We start from the raw sequence: 23,187 nt of genomic DNA on the forward strand, positions 1-23,187 counted from the left end.
GAGGGCAGGGAAAGACCGCTCTCCCCTTCCTACTAAGTGCTCCACTGCCTGATGACTCGCTCGCTGAGCATTTCGCTTAGAGCCTGCCTGGGTGACGATGGGTTCTTCATCACAAAGGCTCCATCTCTCATGAAAGTCCTTCAGAGGAGAGAGAAAGGTTGGTGCCCTGCAAATGGGAAACCTCTGAAGGAGGGGGGTGAAGTCACTGCGGTGGGAGAAAGCAGAGAGAAGGTGGTGGGTGTCAGGAACTAAAGGTGCTTGAGGTGTTGCAGCAACAAGAGGGCAGTCCAAGGGGAGTAACTTGGGCGACTGTAGCACAAGGCAAAGGCTACAGAGGTGAAGATCTGCTTTGGGAGGCTGCAGAAAAGCTGACCGATGAAGGGAAGATGAAGGGAAGTCATCAGGTAGAGCTGCCAACAGAAAGTGCTTGCCGCAGCTCACTGCCTTGGAAGCAAACGATCGTGTACAGTGCCGCAAGCGGATGTTTGCAGCCACTCGCATCCGAGTGAGACACCCCATTGTCAGCTCCTGCACTGAACCTAATGCTCTGAGAAACTGACGGGGGGAAGGTTGTTCTGAGGGAACGATGCTTCCTTTTCTCCAGTCTGCCCTCCTTTGCCAAGTCAATCAGGGATCAGAACCCGAACTCAGGACTCCGCAGGCAGTTGCACTCATTGATGAGAGAGAAGGAACAGCTTTCCCCAACTTTCTCTTCCTGCTCCTAGAGCAGCGCTGAGCTCCTTTCTAGACATTCAGGCCCTGATCGTGCTGCAACAGGAGACAACGGTGGGTTTACACTCCCAAGAGGGGACCGCAAACATCACCATTTCCCTACAACTGGCAGGGTACAATTGCAGTTATGCGTGTGGATGGGCAGGAGGAGCATGAAATGGTCTCTGACACTGAAAGCAGCGCCAGAGAAAGCTTAGGAAAGGTCCATCTCTTGACATTCTCAATAAAGAGAGAGTAAAAGCTCACCTCCTTCCGGAACCCGCTGCAAGTCATATGAACAACTCCAGAGCTCAGCAAGCACGTGCCATCTGCAGAGACAATGACCGTTGGACAACATTCCACACTCTCACAGTGATGGTAGCACCAGTTTACAGCTTTGTCACAGCAACATCTGGAAAGGTACAACTGAGTACCCGTTCTCCTCATCACATCACTTACAGCCTTTTTCAGAAAAATAATGGCTGAGTGTAGAAATTTTATCTCGGGGGCTACCGAGGTGCTGTGCTTTGAGCTTCAGCCCAGAGTCGTTTCATTTGATAGCCAGCACCACTTCACAGGCTGCGTTACAGAAGCACCCAACCCCCAGGCTCAGCCGACTGTCAGACAGGTGTCACAACAGCACACGCTTTGTCAGCACAATGTCATCAGAGGTGGGTTGGTGGGGGGTTGGGGGTTTTTGGTTTCACTGGGTTTTTGCGTGACAACCAATGAACAAGAAAACCAAAATTTGGCATTTGAGCTCGGTTTAAGCTTATCGCTATTCAAAGCAGTGAAATACCTACCAAATTTATAGGTGCTTGGATGAAAACACTGCTCAGGTAGTGGATAAGAAGGAGGAACTGTCCAATTTAGGCTGCGCTCCTGCACCACAATATCCAAAATGTGGTTGGGAGAAGTCATGCTTGTGACGGTGTCCAGTGACCACCGTGCAAAATAGGGGCAGTCCTGAAGGGATTCTTCTGGCCTGAAAGAAAACAAGTGCAGAAGCTAAACGCCGACTCTCCAATGAATTATGGGTAGGGATATTGAAAACAACTTTGTCAAAATCTACCTTAGTGAGCCTGGCATTTGAGCATGATACCAGCAGTCAAAGTCAAATACACCCACATAAGTAGATGGCTTTCCCTGACCGCGTGTATTCACTTGCCAGCTGAAGATCGATACACTGGTGTCAGGAGATATGACTGTGAAAGACAAGACATTGTTTCTTATTGGGAGAAAATACAATATCTCTGATATTTTCAAAACATCACTTTCTATTTTGGCTTCATTCTGTTACATCACTCGTGAAACGCAACACTTGACTAAGAATAATTTTAAAAATTTACACCTCTGTGTAAAGTTAGTCTACACAGATATTGAAGACTTTCAGGCTGTGGGTATAGAACAGCATTCATTGCTTAGATTACACAACCATTTCGTTTAGAATCACCAAACACGGACATCAGGAACAAACCTTCATCAACACTATCTTCTCTGCCAACGTGGTTGGGAAAGATTTCTACAGCCTGGCAGCTGAGTAGTTTGGTCTTGCTGCTCTGCCCTCTCAAGGGAAAGGCTCTGCCCGTGAGGTCTAAACTGTACTTTTCAACACAGGATGCCAAACGCTGCAGAAAAAATAACAGGAGAGAGAAAGGTCATTCTGAGATAAAAGCAGACATTATACCTAAGGATGAAAGAATATATATGTCTACTAGAACATGCATATTGTACTCTATCTCTCCCAGGCGCTTAATCTGATGGCAAAGAGAACTAAGTGTTAAACCATAGCAGGAAAGTTTGGCCTTAAAAGCTTTGCACATTCTCAAAATTGAGCATTTCCCTCACATTATTGGTTCTAAATGTGTTTTGCATAATTCCTTGCAACATCAAGGTTTCTTCACAAACCTACACAGTTGTCTACAAAGAGAGATCTGAAATAATGCAATACATAGGCAGGCAAAGCTCTGTGCTCCATGGCTTGATTACAGAACCGATGAAGTTAGAGAAGTCATGGCATTGCAGCAGCTAAAGCTCTCTTGAGAGGTGTTATCTATAGGCACACACCACTAGAGTGAAAGCACATCCCTCGGGAGTAGCCATGAGAACTTCTTACTGAGTCACAATCTTCTCTCAAACCACGTCAGCTCCTGCCAACTCCTCCTCTCACCTCGTCAGAGTCTAATGGGTGAAACATCCCTCCATTCCTTCACCAAGTGCAGCCAACAGCAAAACCACACGGCGGACATGGCATGCACGTGGGCAAGGCGTTTAGCATCACAGATTCCTACAGAGTCAGCAAACTACTTTGAGATCTACAGAAACTCCAGCAGGATTGCGTTGAACCTCTGAGACCACCATTTTCAAAGCAAGCATTAACCGAAATACTGTCTTTCCAAACGCAGCAGTTGGATGTGTGGATTGTGGACAAATAGCAGCTCTACGATTAAAAACCAACTAAACAAAACCAACCAACCAACCAAACCACTAAGCAAATAGAAGTCCCCAAAACACCACCAATAAAAAAAAAAAGATAATTGGTCATACCTCGTTCTGCCCAAGTTTCCTAAAGTTTCAGAGCTCTAAAAGGACCTGGCATGAGCTGGCATGAGACAAGACATTCTCATATGACCCCATATGTTACATGTAACTCACCTACTCTGAGAACAGGCAAGCTTTCTCTTAACCATTCTAGGAAGTACTACTAATAAATATCAAGGCTGTAGAGCACAGATCCTGTCCTACTGCACCTCAACAGGAAACAAATGCTCTGAATTAAGGTTACTTTCCCCTCAAAAGCATTTTGCAAGGGTGTCAGGCATACTACTGAACAGAATTATACGGTCTATAAACGCGTCTTCTCTCTGTTAGATAACAGGGAGGTAAGGCTAGTTCATCTATACTTTAAACACAACATCTTTGGAGCCACTTCTAAACATTACATACACTTTTCTGACCAAATCAGACCACTCTTTCCTGTATTTACGTATTTTGCTGGCGTCAAGAGCAGAGTTCATTGGGAACGCAGCCAGAAAGTAGAAAGAGTTCTCTTTAGAGCTACTGAGATTCAGGATCAGCACCGAAGAGACCCTGCAGGTGAGCTTCATTTGAAGTCCTGCTGACAGAGCTCAAAACAAAAACCAGAATCTAAACCTGAAGATCAGAACAGAGTAAAGCCGTATGACCGTGTTTAAGGAAGGGAGACAGACAGAAGCATACTCAAGTCTGCAGTTTGGTTCAACAGAGCTACTCAAAGCCCTGCCTTCTCTTCCTACATGCCATTCAGTTGGTGTTTAAATGAAGAATCATTTCTTTGTAGAAGCTGCTTCCTCTTCAGGAACTGAATTTATACGGGCTCTTTGCAGACGACTCTAGTTGGAACACACGGCACTGCGGTATGAAATTGTACGACTGGTTTTCAAAAAGTATGGGCAAAGGCCATGCCCAAGAAGACTCAGCAAAACATTCTTTTTTTTAAAGTCATCTCTCACTTTTCATGGTAAATATTACCCCTGCCGACTTCACCGATACTCCCTTAGAGAAAAGGACTGTTTCCATCCTTTCACGGACGTGCACGTCTTACCTCATACATGACTTGTCCTGATGGCAAGCGTCTCCTGTCACCGAATTCTAACCGCAGCAGGTGTAAACTCACAGCATCGCCTTCACTGAAAAAGGTATAAATGATGGCATTTGGTGACAAAGCTGCTTTATAGGCCTCGTTATCCTTTCCTTAGATCTAGGCTGAGGTTTCCTTAATAGCATTGTCTCACGGAAAAGAAAAACAGCCCTTCCCAAAACATGAGAAATGGCTACATTTAGCCGCTAAAACAGAAAGGAGGAAATTTGGACACTAACAGCTTCTGGGGCAAAGGCTAACTGAACCATTTGCAAGCTTTAAGATGTTATGTGGACTAAAAGTGGTTGGGAATAGTTCTCCACAGTGAAGAGTTCTCAACCAAAACTACTTTACAGTCAAACTGGAAAAGATTGCCACTCTATGGGCAGCTGAGCTGAGGAAATAGCTTGCTGATGCTGAGAGGGCGAGATCGCTCTCCCCTTCCCTTCCCACCAAAGCTCCACTCCCTCCCCTGCACACACGGCACCTTCCACACCCTCCTTTCAGTCATTAGCCCAGCAGAAAACCACTGACTTGGCTGCTGAACACCTTCCCTGCCAGCCGAGCTGAGCTGGCTCACCAAGGCTCAAGCTGGCACCCGGGAATCGGCCATGCTGTCACCTCCTCCTTAGGGGCAGCAGGCTGGTGGACCCACACCTTTAGTGCTCTGGAGCTGCAGCCTCGACTGCTTCTTAGGGTGTTTTCATATCATGGTGTGAATATCAAGCAAATCGTGAAGCAGTCATCAAGGAACAAAGGAAATCTTTTAAGAATGCAAGCACAGAATATAGCAACTGTCGCTTTGCCTCCTTTCAGCAGGGAGGAACGAGTAGGTCCCTCTTCATCTCCCTTACATCCTGTACAAATTGCACCACAAGCTCCTTCCATGCCTGAATCTCCTGCACAGCTAATTAAACAACACCAGTACCCCTGTATCAACTGTATGGGAACAATACCACAAAAAAAAAAATAAATTCAGTGGCCTATAGTAAGTTTTTATTCACCTTTCTTGTGTAGACTGAACAGCCCACAAGCAGCAACAATCGCGAGGATCCTTCTCAGGCTCTTGAAAAGTAACAGCGTAGACAGACACCCTTCCTCCTTCAAGCTGAGATCAGTGCCTACAGGGTTAAAAATAATAATAATAAAATTATAACCACACAAAAAGACACCAGGTGAGCCTAGTGGCCCTGCCTGTTTGTAGAAGGACAGAAGCATCCCTGGAGCAAAGAGCCCCTGACGTGCTTCTCCTCAAAGCACAGAAGGTCACACTCCCATCTCAAACAAGTGAGTCGAGGAAGCGGCTACTTTTGATGCAACAGCCCAGAGGTGAGGAAATTACTCTCCATCACGTGCAATCATAACCTGCGTTTATCTCCTCCTCTGCCTGCGGAGGAGGACGAACATGAAAGATTCCTTCAGCTGCCAGGCAAAGGATTGTTCCCACTGTTGTCGCCTGCTTCAATATTCCACTTAAAATGCAGCGCCTCTTCTGCACAAGCTGAAAACAGCGCCAAACACAACTAGCATCCTGTTTCTTTACTTGGGCTATGTAAAGCACTTCTCCTCCAGACTTCTGAACCTTCTGTGCACCTTCACAATCTATTCTTGCCACCTCACTATCCCTCCACTCTCTATTTATGCCTCCAATAGTTCCTGCCGAGTCACTGCAGATTTCCTTAAGTGAATCCCTGTCTGAAGTGGGTCAAATATTCAAAGGGAGATTGCTCTTTGGCACATTTGAAATCATCTCTCCAATTCCTCTGTTGCTTATCACTTGACATGACCCTTATTCTCATCTCCAAGTGTTCCAAGCAGACTTTCATTCCCATGCATCGTTGCCTTGGCATGGGTCAAGCCCCTCTTTTGGTCAAGGCTGAAATGTGGGAAAGAATGTCTTTTCAGCCACAGAGCAGCTCTTGACCTTTCATGTCTCACTAGCTTCTAGCTGGACACTTTGAAGAATATTATCACCACAATCCCATCACTAACATACTGCAGCCTTTCCATGTCTGCCCTCATTGCAGGAACTGGTTCTGAGAAATAATGTCTAAAACCTCTTTCACTGAAACACATACATTTCCTCCTTTCACTGAATACTACTGACAGAACAAGCTGTCTCACAGAAAGGAGCTCCATCACATCCTAACTGCTTGACAGAACCCAAAGAAGGAGCTTGCCGCAATTCCTCAATCCACAGGCACAATAAGGAGAACAATCCGAGTCCAGTGGGGACAAGGCGGCCCACTTAATCCACGTATGACTTAATGGTTGCTTCAGAAGGGGATTCCTAAACGTTCCAGGGTTACACTCCACATTTCCGTCCCTGAAAAAGTGCTCTTCAAATTAACACACTTCCTCCTCAAGCAAAACCTTGAGAGCCCGGCACCTCCAGGCATGACCAAGTGCAAAGGCCGACTTACTCCTGCTTCAGAGTTTTCACATCCCACAGTGACAGGCAGCCATCAGAAGAACCCACAGCGAGCTGGTTGCTTCTGCTGATGTAGCACGGGGTCGATATTGCTGTTCCTGAAGGGCTTTGCAGTTGAAAGCAGAGATGTCTCCCTTCTCTGGTCACAGTTTCTCTTCCTTGTGGAACTCCAGCAGCAATTCTGGTGGCAACTGTTAGACCTGCACACACAAAACCACACAATACATGAATGTGTGATGCCATTTAGGTTGCATTTCAAACACGGATGTGACAACATGTATAATCTAATTCTACCGTCCCAGGCAAAATACCCATTGATGCAACACTTGGTTTGCTCTTTCCATTTTGTGTCTGGACTGGACAGGTATCCTCACTCATACTTCAAAAGCAGGTAAAAGCGTAACCTCCATAGACAAATTCTTCCAGGACTCTGCACATCAGGAGTTTGGGCCTCATGATGAAGCTACTCCAAGTGACACCAGCTCCTGAGGCCGCTGTTGTAAGAGCCAAAGCGGCGAATGCGATCCAAATACACCAATTACAGGTTTTGTTTGTCCAAATGTAGGGATTTTGATAAGGCATTTTTACTTTAAAGAACAAGCCTAAACTTTGCCCCAAGTCAATGAACAGAAGCAGAAGGACATTCCCAAGAAACAGGGCACGTCCGACACACCTTCCTGTCAGGCAGCTGCACCGACTCGGAGGGTCAAATTCCTGCTCCTCACTGGCAAGAATCACAGTGACAGAGGGACCCTGGTGGGAGGGGGTATTTGTGACCTTAGAAGGAGTATGAAGCCGCTCCCATTTTTAACCCGTTCAGGACTAGATGATGTCAAACCGCCATCTGTAATCAGCAGTCACAAATGTCTGCACAGCAGTATCTTCAAAGTGGGATGCGTGTTGTTGATTTAAAAGACACAGGTTTTCTTACTTTTCAATTCAGGTTTAAAAACTGCAAGCTTACCCGACGGTTCATTTTCGCTCTGGCTGCAAGAGAGATCATCCAAACACAGGTCCACCAGAAGGAGATGACCACCATCTGTTGCCACCGCTGCCACTCCAAAGAGCCCTTGCAGAGCCCGGTGTAGGTGCTGAGGGCTCACGCTGGCTCCTCCGGGACTAGTTATGGGCTCTATAGCAGTTACCTACAGGAAAAATACAATTCAATATTGAAGCTGTTTGACAAGCTAAATAGAAAGCACTCAAAAGTGAAGCCAGAATTAGCCCATCAGGAACAAGAAAGTAAGTACAGGATGGTAAGACTTAAAAACACAGCATTGATTCCAATTCTATCAAGAAAAAAGAAAACCCAGCACAAAACTCCATTACTGCCTTCCGTTTCCTAGATTTCCTACAGTTATTTAACTGAGTTCACTTCAACTGCCATGGTGCATTCTACCATTACACCTTACCAATTTCCATTTCATACTTAGAAACCATCAACTCCAAGAAAACATAGAGAAGCAGTTAAATGCAAGAAACTGTATCATATTTAAGGGACTTCAGTAAGAAAGGCCGAACTCACTCTCGCTCTCCCACTGCTCACAGCCCGTCAGCCCTGGGAGACAGCCTACGCCTTCTTTGCCAAACAGGTACTGGGGCAAATCATGGCTCTACGTCAGACGAGGCCGCGGTCAAGTTGCAGGGGAGACGCACCGTTGCCATGGGAAGGGAGTATTTTTAGAAAGTGCGGAAGGGAGATACCAGCTCAGTAAAAGTTACACCAGTCCTCACTTCGAGGCAAGAGAGCAACCAGGGCAAGCAGAAAAGTTTCACAGGCACACCAGCACTTCCATGCACGTGAACACAGGTTTAAAAAGCCGGCCTAAACAACGGCAAAAAGCCCAGCAGCTGGTTCGCCAAAAGCCAACCCCAGCTGAGGAGAAGCGCACGCTGCTCTGTAACACGCAGAGCCGCCTGCCAGCAGCTTTAGTACAGGGTCGTGATGAAGACAGACCTTTCCGCACCTGCAGCCCCTCCCGGGACAGCCCTGACTGCTCCAGCAGAGACACCAGCACGTGAGGGCTCCTGCACTAAGGCTCCACAACAAAAGAACACGGGCTGCCCTTTGGCCTCCTTGCAAAATGCAGCACAATGACATCAGGGAGCTTTACACCAACAGCAAAGTGTTACACGACAATAGAACAGAGGAGTGAGCATCACAAGGTATCCTTTTCTTTATACATTGGTTTATTTCCCCCCCACAGGTGGGGAAAAATGACCAAACCCCTGAGCCCCAAGGTTTCCTCTCCCATATCGAGCACTTGCTGTGACTGCGCTGCCTGGCAATCTGCTGCAGAATTTACCTTTCCCCTGGGCCACAAGAATTCTAATCTTAGAAGTGCCCATGGGAATCTCGACAACATTATTTTCTTTCAGGTTTCCTGGAAATCAAATTAAATTTCCAACCTTCTCTGCTACTCAAAGCACTACCAAAAGCGTTTTGAGTATTCAAATTCTTGCTGCTCCAAGTCTTGATGACTCTTAGGAGGAAAGCCGAAATACTGCACATATCGTGCTGCAGAATTAGCCAACGTTCCAGTGTTGTGGTTAGCTTCTTCTTTGAAGATCTCTTTTTGTTGTTGTACAACTGGCTCCAAATCAATCTTTTCCACTTTTGCATACAGGTTCCCAGTTTTAACTCTTCAATTTTCCATGTAGAAGTTCCTGAAACTGCCTATTTTCCCACGGCGCTCGGCACTGGCTTTGCATATTCTCCTAGGCTGCTGCCAACTCATTCTGGGAATGAACACAGGAAACCTGTCTCAGCTCCCTGACTCTGAATGCTGCCCTTCTGCCTCGTACAAACCAGGAAGAGTGGTGAAAATACCATTCCATAGCTCTGAAACATGCAACCCTTATAAACCAATTTTAGTATCAGTAATTTTTTCAATTCAGATTTGCTTTTAAAAGAATCCAAGTCAAATAATACTCCATTAACAGTTTCAGTTTCCTGCTGCATGTCACATGCATATCCAGGGGGTAATTGGAGATGCTCCAACAAAAAAAAAAAACCAAAACCAAAAAACAAAGCAAACCAAAACCAAAAAGGCAAACAAACCCAAAACTAAATGCCCCCTGCCAATTCTTTCTAAGATTGTGAGTTTGTTTTTTTAATCTCATTCCTTTACTCTCTGAAGGACTACATATCTACTCGTACACTAAAAGGCAGTCAGACAGCCACTGTAAATACCCTGGATTAATCCACCAATGGCTTGACACCTTGCACCAGAGTTACTCTCAGTCAGCATTAACCTGTACAACTTAGTTGCGCACAGAAGATACACCCACATGGAAAAATGTCCCAAATTTAAGCTGCTCATTGAAGCTTTATCACAGAGTGATGTGAAGACTAGATCCGCATCTTACTTTTAAAACAGCCCAACGAGCAATACCTGTGCCCTGTCCATGCTGGCCTAACTGGTCTCAGAGTAGCAAAAAGATAGGGAGCAAAATGAAAGCAACAGAGGAAGCATGCTTGAACTCAAGCGCATTCATCAGGGCAGGAGAGCCAAAATGCAGAGAAGCCTAGGCGTTATTCAACATTCATAACCTTTATGACACAACAGCCATCTTCCCCAAACCTCGCGACTTCATCCTATCGTTCATGTTCAAAAGTGAACCAATTGTTGTGGTGTAAAAAACCTCCCTGAGACAATGGAGGGTTACAACTACATTCGATTTCAAATCACTTCTGTAGGCACAGAATCAAGATGTGACACGCTCCTTCTCTACCTTTCCTTTTCCCATTCCCAGCTTACTTAGATTCCAGAAATGAGACTTAGAAAGCTAGGTCACTGTTCACAAACATAATTACTCAAGGATTATACTCTCGTGCCAGCACACAGCTTGCCTTTCCATCCCAAACTCTGAGATTCATCAGGATGATCAGCAAACTAACACAGTGGAGCACCAACCCAGCTCATCTCGGTCGAAATCACCACCACACAAACGCTTACGGCCAGGAATCACACTGTAGCACTACAGACCAACAAAACCCCGCCTGGATTCTAGCAAGTCAAACCAAATCACGTTCTGGGAAGCTGAGTAATAAGGACGTATTTCTTTGTCGCAGATTCTAAGGTGATCAAAATAGAGTGAATCTTGATGTTCCGTTAACTTAAGGTGACTCTTGTCTACATGCAGATAATGAGCCGAGGGGAGAGGACAGCATTTGAGTTTATGGGTTAGAGAAGACAGGGACAGTTAGCAACATCACACCAGAGTATCCCACCGGCACAAGCACCACATGCAATAAGCAGAGGTTCAAGGGCTTCAGGCTGAAAGTCAGTCTGTAACCACCTGCCAGAGAACTCAGTGAAGGCCGTTTTTTCCCATCCTAAGTCAACAGAAAAACGTGTTTTGCTCTGAAGTCACCTGCTTGCTGGTCCCAGACTCATGGGAATGTGCCTAAGTCATTTACAGCACAACCGTGGAAGTCTGAGACACTTTAAAGACAGTATTTCTGACAGAAATGAACCATTCAGGTCATGTATGTTACAGAGACTTTAAAGGGGGGTTGGGGAGGGGTTCTTTCTCACTCTGGCCAACAAAAGGTAGTTTTCCAGGCCTTTTGGTCAAAGTGGAGAATTGGGTAACTACGTGCTCTACCGTGAAACTAGAAATCTTGTTTTACGCTCAGCAAACTCAGAGGGTAACGGTACTGCTAACCCCACGATTTCACATCAAGGTGCTCTCGACTGGATCCTCTGCAGTGACAGTATGGTGAAGCCATACAGAAAATAGACTTCCTAACAAAGAGACGCTCCAAAGCTGCTCCTGAAACAGCGTTATGCAGCACCTGACAGCGTTCCCCCCATTGAAAAGGACCTACCCTTCCTGGCAGAACAACTGCTGTAACCACGCTCGATGTTCCGGGGTCGTACAGGCAGAGAACACTTCCCTCTGCTTCTCTCAAGGCAACCAGCAGCCCCGCTCCCGTCTGCCAGGAAACCTCCTTCACCACGCGGATGGTGGGAGGCTGCTCACGGGCTCCGCTGAAACGGTGTGCAGAGAGCCCCTCTCCCGTCACAGCGTCCGTGACCTCCAATACATCTCCAAATGAACCACCTTATTATTTTGCATTTGGACTTGTCATTCCTACACTGAAGAATTCTGGTTGTTTGGCATAAAGATTACAATATCTTGATCTCTAGACTTTATACCATATTCAGCTTGGTTTTGCTAGAAATCATCTAAACACATACCGCAATACAACTCCTAAAGCATACTTCAAATAGAGCAAATCTAAGCCGGCGCTTTTCTAGTTTACTAACTGTGCTTGACACAAGCCTGCTCTGGGCAGGGATTTGGACTTCAGCAAGAAATTACCTTAAATTGGGCACTGCGGGAGTCCGTTTCAACTTTTACACATGCTGATCTCAGAGAGAATTTAGCACATTTAGTTTCACTGAACTACTTCCAACCCAAAGGAAGCATTAACTCAATTACTGCACTTACAGTCGCGTAGAGAGATTCTACACGGTCTTCACAGAAGCCCGGACACCCAGACGGGCACCCAGCGCTGCCTTCAGATCACCTACAAAGTCAGCTACCTCATCTGCTCAGCCGCTCTCAGCAGCTCTCCCGGGACACTCCTCCGCATCCCATTAAATACTTGGCAAACCTGGCTGCAGCGCCCAGCAGGGCTTTCCTCTTCCTCCTGTTTTTATTCAGGCTAGAAAAGAAAAAGCGGGGCGGGGTTGCCTCTTTACCACTGTGGGAGAACTATTTCTGCATGGGATGTTATGATGGTACAAATAAATACGGCCCAAAACCACGCCAGCACTTTTTTGAAAACTGCCTTTCATTCAACTAGAAATTGAGGAGGGCTCACTGACTTGCGCGCGTTATTTTAATAGCTCAAGATTGGTGCAGGCTGTTGCAAATTCCAAGTTTAACTACACAAATATTTTAATATTAGCATTTTTTCATAGTTTTGTCATAGTCCATCCTTTCTGTTCTCTCAAAACCTGATGCATCTGAGCAGCACCGACCTGACACAGCTGATACTGCGACCCCGTGCTTCAGGCCACCTCCAGGCAACAGCAACTTTACAGCAAGGCCCAATTTCAAGGGAAATGCTCACCTCTGCAGAACTGCCCGCGCAGCACAGACCCTCGGGTGGTCTCATCTTCCCCAAGAGCCTGAACAGTCACCTCGGGAAACTGCAGCAGGCTGCTCGTTACCTGAGCCCTGAGGTCTCGCATTCTGCACTGCAAATAAAGACAAAAATGCAGAAAGAGACTCCTGACAGCCATAAACATTTTTGGGATTGACAGAAGTTTCATCAGTTTGCCATGAATAATCTCCCATCCACCTCCTGTGGCTCTTCCTCTTAACAAAATGGCACTCGGGACAGGTTTGCATCTCACAGCAGAGCAAAAGGAGAATCCTTGGCTTTTCTGATGCCTACGAGATCACCAACAAAAAGTGACGCGGAGGTATTGACAAGAGAAATAACAGGGAAAAAAGCCCAAGACGCTGAGGTCAAGTCTACTCACGCAGGTTAGTACGATGCGATCTGAGAAAAATCATCTTTTCAAAAGCTTCTCAGTAATAGGGAGAACTTTCCATTTGTCCCTTCCCTTGATCTCATACTTTATTCCTTATGGTCCCTTGTCTTCTAGTAGATTTCACACATTGTTTATGCCTTGTTCACTTTTGGCATGTTTATTTTGAGCATGAAGGAATACGACGTTCTTAACGACCTTCATTCTCAAACTCTTCCACAAAATGTGCTCTTGCTATTTTCGCCTTACAAGCAATACAGACTTTCATAGCTCATGAATCACATAGTAGTTGTCCATACACTTATGATGGAAACATAACACAGCACTTTGAAACACCGCATTTTTTCTACACTTAAAGCCTCATAATCCCTATTCCAGTCCTTTCCTTCCCATTGCCTGTCCTTACCACACCTCTGCCATATTTCACAGCCATTTCTAGGCCTGTCAGACACTCCCCACACTTCTGGAGGTGCTCCACAACCAGTTCCCATTGCAGCACATCAAGTACTGCACTACAGCAGTACATCATGCTGACATCATTAACTGCGTATAAAAGCAGGTGAAACTGCTGGCGCATCAGGCGTGCCCAGGTTCCCCCGAGTGAGCCCACGGGCATTGTAAACATTTTATTCTAGGCATGTGCTTGGCAGTATGGAACCAGGGAGATAGAATCTATAATGAATTTTGAACACTATATATACTGACCTGGTTATGAGGGTGTGGTACTTGCATCATCCTGCTAAGTTAAACCAAGGATGACCGGGAAATCAAAGCAGCGGGAAAATAGTTAGACAGAGATCAGTTAAAGGCATGAAGCCTCTCCTTTCAGAGACATGTCCACCATGAACTGCATTTCTGCTCTCTTTTGAAACACTGACTACAACCACATCCCTATTTCTGTCAGAAATCAGCTTAGCGTAAATCGCCACAGGCTTACTCCATGGTCAGGAGTAAACCAGAATCCAGCCTCCCAGATGGATCCTGTACCAACGTGGGCTGGGCACAAGCGGCCAAAATTACCATTCTTCTCCACCCGGGGTACTAAGGACTTCCAAACTTCATGAACTATTTCCAAAGAAAGCAACGCGGCACGAGTCACAGACTGATTTTTGGACTAAAAATCTCCAGAAAATTTAAAAAAATAACTTGAGAAATTACATGTTTGAGCAGAATCACATACAGCCACGTCACAGTTCTGGGATGTCACTTTTGACTGACATGCGGTACATGAAAGTCAGATCAAAGGCCAACAATGTTACGGGCGTACTGAAGAAAAAGCTAAAGATACGGTCAGTCCCAGCTGAAGATGTGATGTCACAAACCAGGCTGACTTCAGTGCCACCAAAAGAGAGGCCTTGCTGCCGCCCCATCTCTCCTTCTGCTCCTTACTTCTACTCCTGCATTCCTGTGCCTTCCCTTGCCCTGACCTGCACACGTGTTAGAGCTCCTCAGGAGCCACATTAACTCCCCAGGCAGACAGGGAACGCTCCCACAAGAGCAGGGAGTTTCCCACCAGGTTAGGGAGTGAAACGGGGTTGCAGAGAGAGCCAGCAAGCATAAAAGCGGGCACAAGGAAGGAGGCAGGACACTGCACCGGGGAGCAGGAGAGGGGATTTGCCCATCTCCATTCTGTGGCCGTAAGCCGTCCTGCTAGCTCATGCACGTGTGAAACCACACACTCGCTTTGCAAGGAGAGCTGCAAGAAACCCCTTCGCTTTTAGAAAGGGCAGCACCCAAGGCACACTCAGTCACCTTTGAACTCCCTCCTGCTCGTAGGGGCTCACTCTCTCCCTGAGAAAGGCTGAGGCTGACGCGTGCCATTCTTTCACTCAGCCAGATGTGGAAGCTAAAGTGATCTCAGGGGAGCGTTACTTGGTGACCAGAGAACGGACAGCATTGCCTGACACTGCTCGGGTCACATTGTCTAAGGAAAGAGGACAAAGAGAGGGAAGAAGCCAAAGAAGAAGAAATGGAGAAAAACCAAGTTATTCTCTAACACGACTATTCCTGCATGCAGGAGCTGCAGTCCCTCTCTAACGCGGCCAAGCTAGCAAAAGCTCCTCAGGTCACTCCTGAAAGTGTGCTCTGTTGCACACTGCTTGGCGTACCTGGACAGGCGGGCGCAGGCGCCGAGTGTCTCAGGGCAGAGCGCACACGCAGCCGTCCCGACAGAGGCAGAGCCCAGGGAAGACAACGTTCCCAGCGCTCCCACAGCGCTGGCCCCTCGCAGCACCAGTTCCAGAGTCACGGAGTCACAAGGGAGAGAAAGGCCTTCCGGAATCCCTGGGGGCAGCTGGTCCAGCCCCTGCGCAGGCAGGGTCCCCCAGAGCAGGCTGCCCAGGGCCAGGGCCCGGCGGCTGCTGAACCCCCAGTGCTCAAACACACCCCTTGCAAACAGCCGCCCGACGAGGGGAGCTGCGGAAACGTCGGCAGCCCACGCGACAGGCCCAGGGGTTTGGGGACTCGCTCCGACCAACTCAAGTCTTCTCTCCTCCACACCAGTAAAACAACACCCCACCAGCAAAGGCTTCTCACCATTCTGTCTCCAAAACTCTCTCTCTCCAAAATTCTTGCTGAAACAAGCTTTTATTCTAACAATGGTTTGAGTCTCTCCCTCATACAAAATTTCTGGCACAAAAGGGAAAGCCCTTTATGGAGTGGATGGGATTTACAATCCCAAACATCTCTGTGTTAGGTTTTCAGACAGAGCCCCTTAATCTTTCAGGGAACTCAACTTGTGGAGACAAGGACCTGCTGTTCGGGGATGCCTGAAAAATCTCCAACAGCGCAACGGCAAGGAAAGTTTTCAAAAGTTTGGATCCACAGTGGCTTAATTCTTCTGAAAAATCAGGCTTTTCATCGGTGTGATCAGGAGGCTTTCTATCTGCTCACAGCCATGAGTACCCTTCTACCCATGCCGCAGCCTGAAATCAGGGAGATGAGCTCAGTGGCAGTGCTCAGCTACCTGGGGACAACAGACCCTTCTGACACTCCCTGGTTACTGATCCGGGCTTGGGCAGCTTGGAGCTGCTCTCTCCCACTGGCCTCGTCATGGACAATGTGGCCAAGCAAATGACAGCACGTGCTTTGCTGACACAGCGCTTCTTTGCTACGTGTGAATCTCAGTAAGCACCTTTGGTGAAGCACATATTTGAGATATACACAGCTTACAGAGTAGCTGCTGCCGAAACAAACTAGTAGTTTGTGATAACCAGGATGGAGGGAAGACATTTATCGGCCACAACAGCGAAACAGTTTTCAGGAACCTCCAGCTTTTACATGCAATTTTGCCACTGATTTGTCACATGAAGTAGACAAAGTCACTCACTCAACCTCCCTGAGCCACAGTTCACTCACTCACAAAAGACTCCAAAGGCACATGTCGCACTGCATCTGGTTGAGGTTTAAGGGGGATTTGGGGTTTAATCTGACCAGCACCGTGACTAAGCCTCTCTCAGCATTACCGTCAAGCTTTAACATTGGGTATGGACACGCAAGCAAGCTTCGACCGGTTTGTGCTGTCAGTCTCATCACTGCCAGGAGTCACCAGGGAGGCAGAGGCCTGCCCAGTACCGATGAACACCGCAAAGCACCGGCGGTACTGAACATGTGAAGGGGCAAAAATTTAAAAATAGAATAAAGAAAAGATCCCCGAGACAGCTGTATTTCTGTACGCACCTCTAACTCTGGCTGTAAAGATTCCCAGGACATCGTCGGTATGCCTTGGCTTGCAGCTGTACAGCCCCGAGCCATCGTATGACATACTGATTGTCTTCAACAGCTTCTGCCCAGCACGAGCTCTGTTGGGAGGTGCAATCCCGATACCACCTTTAAACCAGAAAACAGACACAGAAGAGCCGTGGCTGTCACAGGAAAGGTCAACGGTATCTCCACTCCCAAACACCAGCCCTCCCAGAAAGGTCATCTCGTTCCTCAAGTATTCTGCAACGGGAGAAAGAAATGGAAATGAGCAAATAAGAGCAGGTCTCAGAGAATGAAAGTGCATTTCAAAAAGGAACGTATCCTATATTTGCCCTGCTGACGCTTCCAGGTGCCCAGAGCTCCTCCTTGCCCGGGGGAAGCCTTGCCTGCAGCCAGGCAGGCCGTACTGCAGACAGGCAGCCGGGCACACTACAGTCAGGGCTCTGGCTGACCTACCAGGGTGGCTTTGAACCTGTAGCGACCAAAGCATGGCCACCCCTCCAGGTGCGTCACAACAACCAGCACAGGCCTCTGTGTGGGGTCACCGCAACACCCCGTGTTGCACGGGGGGCTGATCTGGCAGAGATGCACTTGTGCTGAAAAGTGCACAGTTCAGCCTCTGGGTCTCCATTTCTTTATTTCTGTGAGTCTGTCCACCACCCCTGGGAGACCCAGCAAGGAGGGGATACAGGGAGCAGAAATGGGGATAAACCCGATTGCCCAAGTGACCCTGGGTGGCCCAAAGGCAGCCTCCGTGGGCTGAAGGAAAGAGGGGGGAAGGCCGCACCGAAGGCGCAGGCTGCAATAGCTGAAATAAATGAACACCTCTGGGCAGCAAAGACGGGCAGCCCCAAAGACTGAGCATGAAAGCGGAAATCCCTCTTTCTTCACTTTATCTACCAGCTGCGGCAGTTTGTTCCACGAGTGACGACAGGGAACCCTGCCACGGGCTGGAGGATTTTGTTTTCCCATAGGCTAATGATGCAAAGAAAGGTTCAAGCTCACAAGTCTCCCCATGGAGGGACGTGGGGCATGTTGGAAGTGTCGTTCTTGGGCCTGATGGCCTTCAGGCTCACTTTAGTGACATAAACTCACTCCTGACATAGGATGGTTTATTCATCCTTTAGACCCGTTTCCTAAAGAAGAATTAGCCCTCCACACCTGCCCTCAGCCCAGCTGGATCAGCAGCCATAAGCCTGCTTATGCCCCTAAGGCAGAACCATCCTCTTGGTTGGTGCAAGATGGATCACGGAGGATCCCATTCCATGACTAAGGCACTTTGATGCCAAGGTTACATAATTAGCAAGCAAAAAGTCATTCAAAGCAGATTGGTCTGACCCTAATCCTATGATCCAAACCTAGGCGGGCTGAGCTCATCCCTGACAGCAATCAGATACGGAAAGGTGATCCTAATTTTTCAGCTTCAACATATTCATAGATTGAAATTTCACTGTGAAACAAACACAGTTACAGCAGCTCTGAATACCTGAGCACGTGGCTTTGGCTTCAAGCTGCTCTTGGGCCATTAAGTAAAACAGTTGGAGAAAGTTAGGACAGAAAAATGTATTGCTTCTGTCTTCTCCTCATGCCAATTTTTATTCTCATGGAAATGTAGAAATCAAAAATAGAAAAATGTTTCAGTCAATAGCCTTGCAGGGTAGCAATAAAGAATTCTGGGGACCTGAAAATGTGGTATTTCATGGGAGGTATCGCCTTGCAGAAGGAGTCACATTTTAACTACTAAGTTTACCAAAGGTTTTACTCAGCTGAATCTCACAGGGCTTTTTTTGCTTTTAATATTAGAGAAACTTCCTGGTCCTTCAAGCCAAGGGGCAGATACTTTTGGGGTAAGCACACCAGGAATACCCCATTCACCACGGGAATAAACGTCCTTCTTCACACATCCAGGGATCTAAATCATACCCACGGCACTTGGCAGCCTGAGCTGTGAGCATGCTGGAAAGGGGCACCTGGACACTCAGCTTGGCTGCAGAGAAAAAGTACTCAGTTTTTTTTTTTTAAACAGGATCACCAGGTAAACAGCCCAAAGAGGGGCAAGCAGTAAACTGATAAGCGCTGTAGGAGGCCAAGGAAAAGAAGTCAGAGCATCACAAGGTATTTTATGGCACTTTTGGCATCGTAGCTGCCTTCACACATGGTTTCAGCCCAGCGTTTGCGTAGCGGGTGCTGTTGGATTTACTCCTCCCAGCAGCCCCCACTCCCTGCTTTCACACACCACAAGTGGCTTTGCTGAACCGCAGTCCCGTTTGCTGCAAAAACGGGAGGGATGGTGAATTTGTACCAAGCCACCGTCCTCTCTGCCATCCAGCCTGGCATGTGGAGAAGAATCCACTTCATTAACTAACCAGGATTAAAGGAGATGAAACGACAAACACTGGATCAGCTCCAGCAAACCACGCTATCGAACGGCTTGGAGGGGGCTGAGCCAGCAGGCAATTTCACGCTGCTGCTTTGGTTCTTTCTCTTTTTTGTTTGGGTTTTTTTTTTTTTTTTTTGAAGGGTCAGAAAAAAGAAGAAGAAACAGGAATGCAGAGCCAGACAAACACCCAGGGCATCACAAAAGTTACAGACGTGCAGCACACTATGGAGAAAAGTCTATTCAAACAGGGGAACAGAATCAAAATGAAGCGCTTTAATTGAGCACCTGTGTGTCAGGTCCAGGCAGCTGGGAAACAGTTGCCCAGTGGGGAGGAAATTTTACCCCTGTTTTTAGGAGAAATACGTGAACTTGAAACATTCCTGCTCGTTCTGTTCCATGTCTACTAAAAATTGCCAGAAGCTAAACTGGCAATTTTTGGCAGAGGACGGGGGAGAACTGGGGACACTTTGGTTCTGCCGCTTCCCAACCCCGGGGCCAGCACAGGCTGCTCGCTCCCTCCTGCTCACCGACCGCATTCGCTCCGACCAACTTGCTGAGATGGTGACCCAGAAATCAGTGCTTTTGGCTGTGGAAAATGAGCCAAACGAGTTACACTAAGAATGTGGTGTTTTACTGGGACTTCCTTGCAAACAAAAACAACACCCGCTGTGATTCACAGGTTTACCCTAAAGGGCTATGGGAGTAATGCCCTCACCCCCAGCCCCCACCACGACCATTCATTCCCCTGGCACGTTTGTGCAAACAGGCTTCAAACCCTTCCCTGAGCAGTGGGAACTTTCTGCCGGGTACACGCAGTCCCGAAGATGGGGGGGCTGGGAGGGGGCTCCCTGCCACTAAAGAGCTTTGGAAAATAAACAGCGACTCTGGTACCAGCTGAGGCGCGTCAGAGAGACACGGCAGTTAAAAAAAAAAATAATAATCCCCAAACCAACGCGCTTTTGCCCGACGTTTTGCCGCACGGCAAACGGGATGATTCCTCCGAGCGTGCACACCTGCCATAGTTCCTTTCTGACATTCACCCATGGAAGTTAACACACCGCACCTCTCTAATACATAATCACTGACCTGGACGGGCACCCCCTTCTTCCATGGGTCTCTATCTCCGCCGCTTAAGTTTAAAGGTACAGTGTGATTTTAATTCACTGCGCGTGCTCAAGAGGAGTGGGGTGGGGGTCAGCCCTTTCATCCCTCAGTTGAGTCGGGGGTCGCAATCTCCCGCTGCCGGAATTACCTCTCCCCCAGTGACTCTGCGTGGGCAAATGTCCAGTTGTTCAGGGCCTTCTGGGGCCAGAAGTTCCCTTTGATCACTGCTGACTGAGTTGGGGCCTTCCCTTCACACCCTTCTTTGTAGCAGGATGTTCCCACTCTCAGTCCTTGAAGTTCTACTGATTTGTGTTCTTTTAGGAGGTTCTTGTCAATGGGGCAGTCACTGCTAATAGCCTCCTCTCTGGCCCAAGCATTGTTTATTATCTTGTTCAGATTCTCAGGTGTTACCTTCTACTCCTGACTATGATTCTTCCTTAACTACAAATAACTCCTGCGCTGTTCTATTTCATCCAAGAATAATATACATATACGGACACGTCTGAGGTGACAATAGCCTCTTCTCTGGCCTAAGCAGTAGGTACTACCTTGTTAAAATTCTCAGGTGTTAGTTTCCACTCCTAACTGTGATCCTTTCTTAACTTCTACTCTTATCCCAATGAGCGGGTTCCCTCACCCAGTGTGCAAAATGCCAAACTACACACAGTTCGGAGGTATTTTATTTAATTCATTCTGGCAAAAAGCATGGCAGAAGCAAACAAACAAACCTGCTTTTCAGGATAACACTACTAACTCCTGCCCTATTCCATTTCACCCAAGCAGAATATACACCTTTGAGGTAAAATTACAATGGTATACTCAGGCTTTACCTGTTGCTCCTCTGATCTGGAAGACTGACTCAGCAACCAACACAACCATCCAGGACATCAGTATATGCAGCGCCTGGTCCCTCCTGCCTCTCTTTCTGCAAAAAACAGTCACAGGAGAAAGTGCTGGAAAGCAGGCTCACATTCAACCTGTGCAGCAGCAAATCCCCCACGGGCTAGAGGGGAACTTCTTCCTCGACGTACCCGTTTTCTTTTGGCTAAGTCTGAAAAGCAAGTCTCTTGTGACTGGCCAGACTAAGCCTTTCCTGCTGCCTTAGCATGCCCTCATCTCCAAACACAGTAACAACGGATAATAAAAGCTTGCCTTTTCTCCTTACTGCCGGTTGGGAACATCCACTGCCTGCTTGGAAATCAGGGGTGCACGTGTGCTACTGCTTCCATTATAGGGTAGGAGGATGCTTGTTTGTATTTCAGAGCCTTGCAAGTATTCGTTTAGGGAGTTACCACCATGATCATGGCTAAGCTGGCTGCTTGGCTTACAGCTGTACGGGGCACAGACAAAAACTGCTCTCAGGCTTGTCCTCTTGCTCAGGCATCTAACGAGGCAAAGTCACCGCAGCATGACTGCTTCTAGGGCAGCAGTCTTCTGCCTTGCTTTTGCCTCAGAAACTGGCTGCAGATAGGGGTGGGGTTGTTTTGCCACAGGGTTTGTGAGCCCAGCTTTGCCTCATCCCCCTCCTTCTTCAGCTTGCCTGGCTGTGGCTCCTCCTCCCCCTGCCAGGCTGGAGAGCAAAGAGGGTGGTAACATCTGAAATGCGGGCACTTGTTCTCAATTGTACCTGTCTCCTACGGGAGAGCTGAGAGACCTTGCTCACAGAAGAAGGGCTAGGGAGAACACAAGGCAATCTGAGACCAAAATTTCCACCGCAGACCACCTCCTTCTGGGTGAAATGCTATTGCCAGTGGTGAAAAGCCTTGGGTTTCTTTAGAAGCAAAACCAACAAGGAAACCAGCAAAAACCAGCTGGGTGATTTTTCTTCCCCTCAGCTGGGCTTGTTTTCCCCAGTCCTGGCCCCTCTGCAAGGCGATGCTTGTCCCTCATTTTAGGGTGTAGGAGAGGGCCCAGGGCAGGGCTTCTGCAAGCAGCATATTTCTTGAGGTTCCTGGTAAGGCAGTCGCTAGAGATTGATCAAGAACTGGGGCAGCTGCCCAGAACTGCTCTTTTTGCTCTCCCCATCACTCTCTATCTAGTTCCCTGTCCCTGTTATTTATTTCCTCCCTCTCTGTCTTTAGCCCATCACTGTTTTTTTCCCTTCCTCTTTCTCCTCTGTCTGACTCCCCGCCTGTATTTCCTGACTCCTGTCTGTCTGTCCTGCAGCCTGTTGCTATGTTTTCCTTTCCCCACACCTCTCTCCCCCGCTCCCTGGCCTTCTCCTTTCTCCGTCGCCGCGTCCTGGCCGCCTGTTTCCCCTCTGTGCTGCCGCCTGTCCCCTCTCTCCCGCCTGTATCCCCCGCTCAGCCGGCCCTGCTTCCCTCGGGGCCTGCGGGGGGGCGGCTGGCTCGGGCTGGGGGCGCGGTGCCCGCGCAGGGTCAGGGGGCGGGAAGGCGCGCCCTGGGGCATGCTGGGAGCTGGAGCCCTGGGGCAGGGGCTGCCGGGCGGCCATGTTGCCCCGGCCCCAGCCCCTGCCCCGAGGCCTGTCCCGCAGCCCCAGGCCGCCCCCGGGCCTGTCCTGGCAGCAGCCAGCTGGGCCTGGGCCCCGCTCCGGCCCCCCTGAGCTGTGCCTCGGGGCGGCCTCGTGGGGTGCGAGCTGTGAGGCACCCGTGGGTGCCCTGAGGTGGAAGGCAGTCGGGTGAGCGGGGCTGCAGCACAGGGACGGAGGGAGAGATGGACAGACAGACAGAGAGAGACAGAAGTGCCTGAGCTGTGCCATGTGCGTGGC

At 48.2% G+C, this 23,187-nt stretch overlaps 2 protein-coding genes across 3 annotated transcripts in view; both read right to left on the bottom strand.

Moving 5' to 3' along the window:
- The window catches only part of LOC135311161 (olfactory receptor 14J1-like), a 109,560-nt gene that overhangs the window by 35,934 nt on the left and 50,439 nt on the right, over positions 1-23,187 (bottom strand). The window lies entirely within an intron of this gene.
- LOC135311134 (protein ELYS-like) lies at positions 822-11,669 on the bottom strand. Of its 2 annotated transcripts, XM_064440275.1 has the most exons (9): positions 11,596-11,669; positions 7,726-7,906; positions 6,754-6,961; positions 5,335-5,451; positions 4,295-4,379; positions 2,189-2,339; positions 1,784-1,916; positions 1,515-1,696; positions 822-1,040 (listed from the first exon to the last, which is right to left on the bottom strand). In XM_064440275.1, the coding sequence occupies exons 5-9, from the start codon at positions 4,301-4,303 to the stop codon at positions 832-834; spliced, it is 684 nt and encodes a 227-aa protein (XP_064296345.1). In that variant the 5' UTR covers positions 4,304-4,379; positions 5,335-5,451; positions 6,754-6,961; positions 7,726-7,906; positions 11,596-11,669; the 3' UTR covers positions 822-831. The 2 variants fall into 2 exon arrangements, with proteins under 2 accessions (XP_064296345.1, XP_064296344.1); XM_064440274.1 differs by lacking the exon at positions 11,596-11,669 and having other exon boundaries at positions 7,726-8,064.

This window comes from Phalacrocorax carbo, unplaced genomic scaffold (assembly GCF_963921805.1).
Source record: "Phalacrocorax carbo unplaced genomic scaffold, bPhaCar2.1 SCAFFOLD_54, whole genome shotgun sequence".
In the NCBI taxonomy this organism is placed as follows: domain Eukaryota; kingdom Metazoa; phylum Chordata; class Aves; order Suliformes; family Phalacrocoracidae; genus Phalacrocorax; species Phalacrocorax carbo.

What these genes read in the sequence shown, in the direction of transcription:
- LOC135311134 (XM_064440275.1), bottom strand. An exon ending in AGAAGATAGTGTTGATGAAG is followed by an intron (nt 1,917 to 2,188) that starts GTTTGTTCCTGA and finishes TGTCTTTCACAG; the next exon opens with TCATATCTCCTGACACCAGT. An exon ending in CAAATGCCAGGCTCACTAAG is followed by an intron (nt 1,697 to 1,783) that starts GTAGATTTTGAC and finishes GTTTTCTTTCAG; the next exon opens with GCCAGAAGAATCCCTTCAGG.